The 13,244-nt window shown below is 42.9% G+C and overlaps 1 protein-coding gene across 1 annotated transcript in view; it reads right to left on the bottom strand.

Annotated features, from left to right (window-relative positions):
• The window catches only part of PPEF2 (protein phosphatase with EF-hand domain 2), a 31,587-nt gene that overhangs the window by 10,388 nt on the left and 7,955 nt on the right, over window positions 1-13,244 (bottom strand). Inside the window, exons 3-10 of the mRNA XM_018553549.1 lie at window positions 9,450-9,577; window positions 6,868-6,922; window positions 5,426-5,601; window positions 3,953-4,067; window positions 3,679-3,725; window positions 2,585-2,751; window positions 2,474-2,510; window positions 356-505 (exon numbers count right to left, since the gene is read on the bottom strand). Of these exons, the coding sequence (XP_018409051.1) occupies window positions 356-505; window positions 2,474-2,510; window positions 2,585-2,751; window positions 3,679-3,725; window positions 3,953-4,067; window positions 5,426-5,601; window positions 6,868-6,922; window positions 9,450-9,577 (875 nt within the window). The remainder of the gene's footprint in view (window positions 1-355; window positions 506-2,473; window positions 2,511-2,584; window positions 2,752-3,678; window positions 3,726-3,952; window positions 4,068-5,425; window positions 5,602-6,867; window positions 6,923-9,449; window positions 9,578-13,244) is intronic.

Genomic DNA, 13,244 nt, shown 5'->3' with positions numbered 1-13,244 from the left:
TACAAAAGGTCAAGGGAGGGGAAGCCTGGGAAGGGGGAGAAGGAAAAATAAACAAACCAAGAAGAAAAATTAGGTTGCTAAGAGCTAGGCGGGGAGATGTATATGGCCCTTTCACATTTCCCCAGCGGGCTCTTAGCAACCTGGGATGCTCTGACCGGAAAGGGGGCGGCAGGCACACCTGCAAACACTGCAACACAGCAGCCAAGCCACTCTGCCTGCCCCCCCCCCCAAGTGACCCAAAGAGGTGCCTCATTATAAGGACGGCCCTTATTATAGGATCCAGTAGTTTGTGGCTGTGGTCACAGTGCAATGAGCCTTATGTCAGTTAATGATAAATAGAACATATATATCTTACCTTGTGTCGTTCTATTTTAGATAGAATCTGTAAGTCAGTAGAATCTGACACTCCTCCGTGAGTAATCAATATTTTTTGATCAATCACAGCTGCTAAAGAAAGCCAACTAAATACACTTTGCAACATTTTGAGGATTTTCTTCCCATGAACCTTTAATATGAAAATCAAGGTAAAAATTAAGTAAATGCTGTGCTTATACTGCAAATGTGTAACATGAACCTATATATATGCATACATAGGCGTGCACAGCCTGTTGCATTAGGGTGTGCACACAAAAGTACAAACACACATGGTCATGTGACCACCCATCCGGCTTCCTGATAGCATGGGAAGCCGCAGCCACACTCCCTTGCAGCTTCCCAGGCACCAAGGACTGAGGAATGTAAGTGGCAAGTGCTGCTGCACACTTTATTGGCGGTTACAATGCCGTGATCTCTCCACCGGCTCAGTGACTGAAAACACAGTGCCTGTGGTTTCAGTGTTGCGCTCGGGGTGATTAGGGTGTGTCCAGGCACACCCGGCTCCCCCTATGCGTATGCCTATGTTTGCATCTCCTACTTACACTGAACACACTCTAAAGGTGGCCATACACTTTACAAGACAAAAGTCTTGCAAGGGTTGTAAAGTAATTAAAAAAACTTACGATCTGCCCATCTTGGACAGGCAGATCGTACTTGCGATCATCGCAAGCCTGCCCCCTGAGGGGCGGGCTTTCGATGACTGCAGTGATGGGCAGGCTTCCGATGACTGCAAATGGGCAGTGTGCGTGTGCGCACATCAGCACGTTCGCCAGTTGTCGAACAAGCAGGCTACTAACTCGCCGAGAATCATACGATTCCCGGCGGGTTTTCCAGCCTACTTGTTCGACGGAAGACGTGAGACCGTACAGTAGAAACGGTTGCACGCCTTCCATACACTTTGCAATTATCGTACGGTCGCGGGAGTTCCCATGATTCTCGTACGATAATCGTGCAGTGTATGGGCACCTTAAGAAAAAAAGTTATCCAGTCAATATGGTACTTTTACCCCTTTTTTTATTTTCTCCACCATTAAGTAACAAACTGGCATGCAACTCTCTCACATTTTAATATATAATAAAATTATTCTGTAAATGTTAGCTTTAGTTACACATCAACACTGGCCACATGCTAGCCAGCTGTCCGGCTTGATCTTAAAATGCAGCTTGAAAAATAACTAGCATCATTGAATTCCGCCTACTGCATGCTTATAAAGTAAGCTCACCTATTTCCAAAATGTGAAAAATTTACTTACAGCCATGTTCCCAGCTTTCCTGGTTCCTGCTGCATCTCACCATTACACATCTCCCCACCCGGCTCTTGGCAATCTGGGATGCTCTGGCCAGAAAGGGAGTCTTCCCATGTGGTCCAAAGAGATGCCGCCTGAGGCAACAGCCTCAGGCTGCCTCATTATAGACATGGCCCTGTTACTAGGTACATAACATTAAAAAAGTTAGATTTATACTTACCTTACCCCCGTAACCTGCATCACTGGGTGTGATGACATGGGGGGTTTCCTGGGGAATGCAGAGCAGGCAAAATCTTGTGAGAAGACCAGTCCATTGCAAGAGCCTCTTCTCGCAGGATTCTGTCTACTGTGTATTCCCTAGGATCTTGCTGGAAGGAGTATGATGTCACCGTCACCTACGTGTTACTTGTGGAAGACAGCGGTAGGTGTAAAAACTTTTTTCTTAAAAGGTTTGTTTTGTACCTAGTAACACTGGGTAATTTTCAAAGGGGAGGGCACATGGTTGTTATAAGTGGACCTTGCTATGCACTGCAAGGTATGCTTTTGTTGAATTTCGTGCACATTTTTAGATACAAGTAGTGTACAAACTACTTATAACTTATATGCAGCAAAGAAAAATCAGAATGTATGCTCTGCTAGGCCGGGCTGTACAATGTGGTAGGGCTGAGTAAATCTTAAGACTAGGTGGACAAACCCTTTGGCAGCCAAAACAGCTCTCATATGTGTAATTTCTCTGTGTTTTTAGCTGTTCAGCTAAGGCTTAACTTTAAGATAACTATAATCGTTTGGCAATAAAGGTAAATTTTGATTGTAATAGTGTTCGGATTAAAGAAATGAATTTCATATATATACCTTATATTTTTTCATCACTTCTTTTGTAAATCCATACCTGAAAAACAGAAGATAAATTAACATTTTATTGAAAATACATATATCTGTGGGATCATGTTTTGCAGACCTCACCTTAAATTGACCATATAGTCTTCATGATTTCCTCGGTTTAAATGGACAGCCTTTGGGTAGACCAGCATGAATGCAAAAAGGATCATTAAGATCTCTGTGGACTGTTTCCCTCTGTCTACAAAGTCCCCATTGAATATATAAGGCTTCTCTGCTGATGGGAGACCATTCTAAGAACACCAAGAGAACAGTTTACAAAGTATATTTTTTATATTTAACAACACAAAACATTTTAGGTCCAGTTTCCCAATATGCTTCATCTCATAATCTATATTTACATATGACTCATAGGTGAAGCGTTCTATGCAATAAAATACAGCTTTTAAAACACATGAAATAATATGATAATGTGGAACTTCAGCCACATCCTCCAGTGTGACCCTATAGGGTTGATTTACTAAAGGCAAATAGGCTGTTCACTCTGCAAGGGAATTTGCACTCTGCAGAGGAAATTTCCCCTACCTTAGTGAATGTGGTGTAACTTCATTTTGCAAAGAATACTCAATCATGTGCAAGGAAAATAAAAAAATAAAAAAGTACGGTAGTTTTTCTTGAACATGATTGGGTGATAGAAGTCAGCAGAGCTTCCACTCAGTCACTAAACTAAGAACAAACTTCCCCTGCTAAGTGCAAATTCCCTTGCAAAGTACAGCCTATTTGCCTTTAGTAAATCAACCCCTATGTCTCTATTTGGGCTGACATTAAAGTTCATTTGCTGCACTGTAATCCAAACCAGCACTGGTTTGGATTACAGTGCAGCAAATGAACTTTAATGTCAGCCCTGTCAGCACTTCAGCACTTCTGGGTACAGAACTGCTCCTAAACCACACCCCATTCTGTCCCTCTCCGTATTCATGCTCCATGTTCATGTTGTGTTACAATGTTATATTACATACATATTAAAATTTAAAATTCATTGCACTTCTAAAGAACATTCATTATCATATATATCGTACAGCGCGAATGTTTACAGATATTTGCAGGGCAAATGGTCCTGCAATTTTTTTTTATAAATAGACCACTTTGTGTGAGTTCAGTAAAAAAAATAAGCACATTTTTAGAACAGTAGCATAAAAATGATTATTCTTACTACCCACCTTGTAAAATATCAAAAACAAATCATCCAGTCGGCCATGCAGGTCCCCTTATAAGAAGAAATTGTATAAATTAGCATGTATAAGCTGAAGGAATTTTTGTTTTTTGTTTTATTGATATTGAAGATTGAAATAAGCATGATTAAATCTATACACGTTGCAATATTATGCTTTTCCTCATTTGACAAATGCATTGTTAAGGTTTTAAAAAGAAAGAAGGCTAAGGCTATTCAAAAAAGTGATAGAGTTTATTACAGCTTTAAGAACATTTTCTTACCACAAATGGTTATTTCTTTGCTGTAACTTGTTGTGATGTGTTTTATATTTGGCAGTTGTTTGAGATGCTTCCTTGTCTCAATTAAAAGCTGTAGCACATAACGAGCGTGGAGCTGCTACTAGGAGGAAAAGTTAGAGAATCAGATAATAACACAACAACCAAGAACACTTCACTTTCAAACACTCATGATTTCAATGAGTCTGGAGTTTGTTATTTACGAATGGGATAAAATCCTATATTCATAGTACAGCAGTATATGTTATACCACAATACGGGTGAGAATCGTGTAGTGACAGTCAGTGACACTACACTAAATAAAACAGGATTCTTGCTAGAATATACTTGCGTATTCATAGTGAAAACACATTTTTCAATAAAAATTGGTGAAGTAAATTAACACTTTCCAAAGAGAACATTCACTTTAGTAAATTAACAGTAAGTTAACACCACAATCTTCTTATATCTCTAGGCACTTAAGAGTGAGATCTCTTCATGTAAACTTTTATTTTTTCCAAAAAAAACATTGAACTGGTGCAATCTGAGATGCACTAAAATAAGTAATTAAAGGAAACCGATGAGGTATACCTTTTGTTTTTGCATTTTTAGTTCCCTTATGATACAGGAGTACATTTTGCAATGTATTCCCTGTAACCATAAGCTTATAATTCTGTGTAATGTACTGTGGGTGGAGCTAAGCACTGTGCTGAGAAGCTATCTCGACAATATTGTCTGGATCCTCCTCTGCCAATGAGTGACGGCAGCTTGTAGGAGCTGTAAGAGCTGCTGCATGTTCATTAGAACCTGTGCAGATGCCCAGGGCACATCCTATCAGAGATAACACTTGCACATCCATCCTGCAGTTTGTCTATCGTTTCCCCTTTCCACTTTCTCCTCCACACTGCTGTCTCCAGACAATACAAATAACACATCAACACTAAGACCATCAGTTCAGCTTCGTCCTTGCTCCCCCCTCTTCCTTCCACTCTGCTGTCTTTATCTCCTCTTCTCCCTGTGTATGTCCAAAGACAGCAGAGTGGAGGAGAGGAGGGTGAGGAAGAAGCTGAACGGATGGTCTTAGTGCTGATGTGTATTGTCTGGAGACAGTAGTGTCGAGAGTAGAGGGGAGGGGGGGGGAAAGAAAAACTGCAAGATGGGTGTGCTAGTGTTATTATACCTGTGAACGGACAGGTCTATGATAGGATGTGCCCTGAGCGTCTGCACAGGTTCTCATGAAAGCACATCAGCTCCTACAAACTGCTGCCACTCAATGGGAGAGGAGGATCCAGACAATATTGTCGGGATAGCTTCTCGGCACAGAGCTTAGCCCTGCGCACAGAATATTACACTGAAGTGTAATATTGCTGGTGCATTTTTGATTACAGGAGTACATTGCAAAATGTATTACCGTATCATAAGGAAACTAAAAATGCAAAAAAAGGTGTACCCCGTAGTTCTCCTTTAAGTTGTACTTACTTGCTTCTGTTTGAAAGCTTCCACTAAGGCCGCTGCATGGCTTGACTTTAAAGGAAAGGTCAGTTTAGGACCCATGTAAGTCCCTGGCACCTTAATAGATTCATAATCACAGTATTTCTCCAACTCCGTGTCTTTCAAGCTTTCCTCCTCAGTGAACATACGGCAGATGAAATTTCCTTAATGAAAGTACAAAGTAAAAGGGCACTTTAAAATGGGTGTATGTAATTCGGGGGAGTGAAGCTTGCCATACTCAATTCAATTACTCTCGTTCAGCCCGTATGCTGAATAAGAGATCTAACAAATTCCCCATCTACTCTAGCAACAACAGCTTGGATGGAGGAGTCTTCACGGCCAGTTATCCTATCTGATAGAATGCAGTCTCTGTTCAGACAATAATCCTCCGCCTGGCTCAGTTGATTCAGTAGGAATCGACCAAAATTCCAACCGTGTATGGCCGGCTAACAGATTTCCACACAAAATGTCCTAGCCATCTAGTCCTACTGTTACTGTTTTCCTACTGTTGCTACTAGATTGAGTTATTCAGTCCACATGTCTAAGGCTTGCAGTGTTTCTTATTCTTCAGTGGTAATTGATCCAACAATCAGAGATACAATGAAGCTCAATATATACAAGAACCATGTACAATTTAAAACTGTGGCATTGGAAGCTTATTATCTCTCTGCTTGGTCAAGCATTTCCAAACTTTTGTTGTCTTCATATTCATGTAGCTGTAGTGTCTAAAACCAGCCATACACATTTTGAGTTCTCTCATTCAGCCATGCGGACTGAATGTGATATATCACTTGATTCCCACATCCACACTACTAGGTGGGGTAATCTGCCCTGCTGGGTATTGTATTCAGACACAAGGGGGGTGCTGGCAGGGAATGGCCCATTGTGCTGTGTTTTAGTTTGAGTGGGGTGGTTGGGGGCATAGATGTCGGGGACCACACCGTAAGTGGCTCTGGCTGTTTTCCCAACCAGCTTATTGATGTCGCCGGTTGCCAGGAGCTAGGCAATTGGTGAGCTGGGTGGGAAGCTGCACAGAGCATCACAGGCTGCCCCCCTGCAGTCCCCACCACCACCCAGCTGCCCCCAACGAACCGCCTCAGGCTTCCTCATTATAGGGAAGGCCCTGTATACATAGCTTACTTCTGTATACCCAAATGAACTGTATTTTTGAAAAGTTTTTTTTTTTTCATTGATTCCGGTCCCCCAGGGCAGTACCCGGATCCCCATGCACCTTTTATGTCCAATAATTTGCATATAAGCCCTCTTAAAGGGAACAATTGTTTTTGAAAGTTCAACCCCCAAAGACTTGCATTGAGCTTGAGTTCGAATTCAAACTTTTTGGTTGTTCTAAAGTTCGAATTCGAACCGAACTGTCGGCCCATCACTAGTCAGAGACACATACCCTTCAATTAACTTGAAAAAATACTTACTCTCCTTTTTGTCTGGAGTGAAATGGTCCATGAGAAAGTTGAAGAAATCATAAAGCTGAATAAAATTAAAAACAATCTTTAGAGAAAGCAAGCGCAAAGGAAATAAATAACATGAACTAGAAATATACACACATGCTCAGCCTGACTTCATATTATGGCAAATAATAATAAAAATAAAAATATATATATAAGCAAACCAATCTATCAGCTGAGCATGGAAGTGTGTTGACAAGATTAAAGTCTCTTGAATGAATCATACCTGGAAATCTGGGTCACCAAGGCATTAATAAGGCTTATCGCTAAGTAAACGATGATAATGATAAGATGAACAGACACATTCACCTTAACATGTTTGCTTCCTAGACAACACAGCTTATATGGGAAGCATATTTTATATAAAGTCCACTATAACCAATATCTGGGCCAAGGGATAACTTATGCTAATGGTGGCCCTACATAAAATCTAGATATAAATTAGTAAATAAATATGCATATAGGCATGTCTGTGTTTAAAGAGAACTATTGGGAGAGTAAAATGTACTCTTCCCAATAGTTAGGGCCAGAGTTTCACACTGCAGCTGTCACATGCCGGCTCTATAGATCCAGAACTGAGCGATCACAAACCGCTGATTGCTCAGTTCACTACTTCTCCCTGCAGAGAGCAGTGACTGCAAGTCACAGCTCCCCACATAGATTCCCCCCTCCCCTCTCTGTTCCTCCAGCGCTCATTGGAGGGACAGACGGGGAAGGTGCTGATAAATATGTGTGGGGGTGGGGGGTACAGTTCTAGTGGATGTTTATATAATATGGGGGGGCGAAAAAAATGTTCTGCCCCGGGCGCTCATAACTCTGGTTACGCCACTGGGGGGCAAGCCAGCTGTCAGTCAGCTTTCTGGAGGGATCCCTACAATATTGTTGAGATCCTCACCAGCTGCATCGCGGTTTTGCTCTGTCTGCATATAGCAGGCAGTAGCCCACTAGTTGCTGACTTTGGGTCACAGTACATTAGTAAATGTCCTCCTGTGACCCAAAAGAGAACTATAGCCAAAAAAAAATGTGGCCATAGTTCCCTTTTAATTTAGGATATTTTGTTATCGCATTGGTTTTGAAAGTGCAGTAGGCCTTAGCTGATACTCTCAAAGAGAACCAGTCACAACCAGGCTTATGCAAGATTTTGAATTTTCGGTCTTAAACTACTATAATTTTGCAGGCTTGATTATAAAGATCTAAATTTGACTCCTTTTTTTTACTTCACCAGTGTTTGACTCTTCAGCTTTAATGGACTGATCAGGGGATCAATAGTCACTTGAAGTCTGGCAATCTTGTGTCAGCTGCCTACATGCATAGTCAGAAGCTGGGTGGCAGTGGGTGAATCAGGAAGTTGATAGAACGGTAAGGCTAAATAACATTTACCCCCCTGACTGAAGCAGAGAAGTCACAAAGAGGCAAAACAATCAAAGCTAAATCACCGCTATGATTAAGCCCAGATGGTGAAACGCGTGAGAGGTGTTGGCGTGGGAGATGTTCACGGTGATGTACATGATATTTATCATTTTTTTTACTTGTTTTTTCGGAATCTGCTTGGATTTATTTATATAAATTTTGGATTACATTTACCCTGGCTTCTGCGGCTGATCTTTTAGAGATTAAATAAGGAAACAAATATTAATCTTTAGCATTTAAAGAAAACCTATCACCAAATAAAGGCCTGCAGGTTAAAGCAAATAAAACAAAAGAAGTACGGTATTTTAAATGCTTACTTGCTTCATTTTTTCTTTTCCTTAAACAATCTTTTACTGACTTGCAATGTGCCTTTAAACTTGCCTTTGCAAATCTGATTACAGTTCCTAGCACAGCCCTCTCCCTTCCTGCACATCATAGCCCTTTCCTCTTCTAGGAGTGTCTTATTCAGCCTTTCTCAACCTTTTAACATGGAGGAACCCTTGAAATAACTTTAAGGTCTCACCCTTGCCAATACTTAATATAGGGGGTTATTCACAAAAGAGTGAAGAGTTTGGAGAAGGCAGGAGAAGTGAACAATCTAGGACAACATAGCAAAACTGGAAAGTGAGCTCATGTTTGTTTATATATATCTTCCTAGAGTTTAGATTTAGGAAAATAAAGTTAATTTGCTGGTTGGACCTTTAAGTGTTGTAAACTAGCCACTGACATTGAATGGTGAACAACAAGACTTTGGAACAAATAGTGTAAGAGCTACTGAAGAAGCTTTAAGAAAAACATATTTATACAGACATTTTGCTACCCATACTGAAGTATATTTTTATAACCTTTAACTAATAGTTATGATTTATAGTATGCAGACATGCCATTTCAAATTGCAATAGCCAATAGCAGGCTGGCTATTTCACCCACCCACTGCTGCTGTCAATCAGCAGAAGAGGACCTGTATTTTGACAGTGGCCACGGGAAGTGATATAGAGCAGAGTAAACCTTTCCGGGATAAAATGTTTCTCTCGCGGGCGTCAGGGAGCCGCTATATTACAGCGGGAGACTCCTGGAACGTCCGGGAGAGTTAGGATGTCTGAGTAAGGCACTGAATAGTTCCATTATTGCTACATTACCTTGATTTGGTCTTGCTCTCCAGTATATTCTATGGACTGGAAGATACTCCAAGTACATCTCCTTCTCACTTCTAACTGGGCCACATAGCGCCGGTACCACCGCTGGATAAGGACAGCTGACTTGAAAGCTGCACAATTTAAAAATCTCCATTAAAATTTTTATTGTTGGAGCATCACAAATAGATATTTCTTCTACACAAGCCTGCTTACCACAAGACATGTGTAGGTCAATGCCTAGGGAAGCAGGGTAACAGGAGAGCAACAAGGCCCGCATTTAAATCTTGGGTTTACATATTTTCTTTTTTTTGGATAGAGTAGGGAAGGGTTAAAACCCATGTCAAGTTTTTTTGTTGTATTTGTCCGAGCTACATAGATTTACCCAGTCCATTGTCAGAGAGACCGACAGTGATGAGAAATCAAAATTTTAGAGCAAGGGTAGGCAAACTCTGGGTCTCCAGCAGTGGTGCAAATGCCATTAAGCATTGCAAGACTCTGACAGAAACAGGCATGACTCTCGGTTGTAGATCCTCAGATCATCTCTGAATGGGTGCGGACACTGTCCTTCCTTCCGGAGAGTGGCTACTTTTGTTTTCCATGTGACTGGTGACCGGGCTATGTGTTCATCTGGCAGAGGCTAGATTCCACAGTCGGCTACTGAACTTAAACAGCAGGCAGTGGTTGAGTGCAATAGCCAGCCTGCTATTGAACGTTCTCTGTCGGGTCTGCTCCTTTGCTGATTAACAGCAGGTAGTGGGCGGGTGCAATAGCCAGTCTGCAATTGCACCTGCCCCCTGCTATTGGCTAGCAGGCTGGCCATTGTACCGGCCCACTACCTGCTGTTAATCAGCAAAGCAGCGGATCCGACAGAGAATGTGTAATGCAGGCTGGCTATTGCACTCAACCACTGCCCGCTGTTTAATTTCAGTTGCGCTGCGGGAGATGTGGGGGGAGAGGGCGCAGTGAGGGGGGAGCTTATACAGTACATATTTTTTTATTTTTAAAAGTTTTATTGAGTTTTCATACAATACAGTAAGAGAAAGCAGTCAGACAAACAGTTGCCTGTGATCAATTTTACATGCATACACAATGTGGAGCCAATCCAACATCTCCACTCAGCCGAGATGTGTAACAGCAGCATATGTAGGCAAAACATACAGGAATAAAACCAAGTTAAAAGAAAAAAACACAAAAAAAAACAACAAGCAAACTTGTTAAATGCAATCTCTGCCTATATCATCGCCCAAGTCGAACTCTAGGGCAGTGAACACAGGCATACCCTCTTACATCCGAAGCAGAACGCAGGGTATGGTTTTCCCCAGCGCTAAGTCGGAAGCCGGCGGAGAGGTGAGTAACTTTGATCGATCAAAATAATTTTGATCGATCAAAGAAATTAACGATTTATTGACGGCACACCCGAAAATATCTCACGGCACACTAGTTTGCCGCGGCACAGTGGTTGAAAAACGCTGGTCTAGAGGCAAGGTATCGGCCCTAGGTCAGATGCATTATGGATTAGTGCGTGTAAGTGTGGAAAACCAGAGGGCATCAAATTGCTTAAGTTTATCATTGTTAGGGGCTATAGTCCTCTCAAAGTTGTAATGGAGTTGTACTAAATGTGTGAGGTGGGCAGTGGAGGGAGGGAGCTTCAAGCATTTTCCAATTTCTGGCAATAAGGAGATGTGCTACAAGTAGGACGTGAGTAACAACAATTCTGCAATTCTGCAGCCGGATCCCCAAGTTCAGAATTACCAAAGCAGGGGTGGGGTCAACTTTGGCTGAGCTTACGGCGCTAATAATGTTAAAGACCTCTATCCAATACCCGTGAAGTAGAGGACAGTCCCAAAAAGTCCAGCACAGGGCAGAGCATCCCCTATAGAATATAGCCAATCTATAAGGTGTGAGGTACCAACGTTGCGTGATTTTCAGGGTCAGTTCCCAACGATTGATGCACTTGGTTGCCAGGAAGGTCGTTTTAAGAGCTGCAATCCACTGGGTCGGGGAGTAGGGGTAACACAAGTCTGTCTCCCATTTTTGGAACGGGAGGGACTTAGTAAAAAATAGTTTCTCCTGCAACGTGCCATAAACAAGGGATATGCCCCTTTCCTTGGAGTGTGGTAGAACTTCCAAATGTTAGTGGGAAACCAAACTTCCGTTGGTTTACCTGGTCCTATAAGGTGGCGAATTTGCAAATAGCGGAACAGCTGTTTGGGCAAGGTTGTATTGCCCACATAGGTCGGTAAAGGATCTGAGTTTGCCTCCGGCATAGAAATTGGCTATCGAGACTATGGAGTTGGAGCGCCAAGTCTGGAGATCTAGGTCGGGAATTAGTATTTTCAGAATATTAATCAGCTGTGGGAGGCTTGTAGTAGGTTCATTGGCAAAGGACAGCGAGCATACCAGTCTCCAAGCCTCAATGAATGGGGGGATAGTCGATGGGAAAGCCATCCCCCCCATTCATTGAGGCTTGGAGACTGGTATGCTCGCTGTCCTTTGCCAATGAACCTACTACAAGCCTCCCACAGCTGATTAATATTCTGAAAATACTAATTCCCGACCTAGATCTCCAGACTTGGCGCTCCAACTCCATAGTCTCGATAGCCAATTTCTATGCCGGAGGCAAACTCAGATCCTTTACCGACCTATGTGGGCAATACAACCTTGCCCAAACAGCTGTTCCGCTATTTGCAAATTCGCCACCTTATAGGACCAGGTAAACCAACGGAAGTTTGGTTTCCCACTAACATTTGGAAGTTCTACCACACTCCAAGGAAAGGGGCATATCCCTTGTTTATGGCACGTTGCAGGAGAAACTATTTTTTACTAAGTCCCTCCCGTTCCAAAAATGGGAGACAGACTTGTGTTACCCCTACTCCCCGACCCAGTGGATTGCAGCTCTTAAAACGACCTTCCTGGCAACCAAGTGCATCAATCGTTGGGAACTGACCCTGAAAATCACGCAACGTTGGTACCTCACACCTTATAGATTGGCTATATTCTATAGGGGATGCTCTGCCCTGTGCTGGACTTTTTGGGACTGTCCTCTACTTCACGGGTATTGGATAGAGGTCTTTAACATTATTAGCGCCGTAAGCTCAGCCAAAGTTGACCCCACCCCTGCTTTGGTAATTCTGAACTTGGGGATCCGGCTGCAGAATTGCAGAATTGTTGTTACTCACGTCCTACTTGTAGCACATCTCCTTATTGCCAGAAATTGGAAAATGCTTGAAGCTCCCTCCCTCCACTGCCCACCTCACACATTTAGTACAACTCCATTACAACTTTGAGAGGACTATAGCCCCTAACAATGATAAACTTAAGCAATTTGATGCCCTCTGGTTTTCCACACTTACACGCACTAATCCATAATGCATCTGACCTAGGGCCGATACCTTGCCTCTAGACCAGCGTTTTTCAACCACTGTGCCGCGGCAAACTAGTGTGCCGTGAGATATTTTCGGGTGTGCCGTCAATAAATCGTTAATTTCTTTGATCGATCAAAATTATTTTGATCGATCAAAGTTACTCACCTCTCCGCCGGCTTCCGGGTCTTCCGTCGGAGATCCGGTGACGTCACGGACATCGTCGTCACCGGACTCCTCCCCCCTTCCCCGAGTGGCTCTGTCGGCTAACGAAGGGAAGGGGGGAGGAGTCGGGCTTCTCCCTCGGCCCTGGCCACGCCTCCTCGTACACCCGGCAGCTCGCTTTCAGGCCCCATCAGCGGCGCGCTGCCGGGTGTGCGAGGAGGCGTGGCCAGGGGCGAGGGAGAAGCGGCCCGGCCGTCGGAGGCTGCGGTGC

This window comes from Nanorana parkeri, unplaced genomic scaffold (genome assembly GCF_000935625.1).
Source record: "Nanorana parkeri isolate BGI_ZX_2015 unplaced genomic scaffold, ASM93562v1 scaffold124, whole genome shotgun sequence".
Lineage (NCBI taxonomy): Eukaryota > Metazoa > Chordata > Amphibia > Anura > Dicroglossidae > Nanorana > Nanorana parkeri.
Note: the sequence above shows the minus strand (reverse complement) of the source record. Positions and strands in the feature narration are given on the sequence as shown.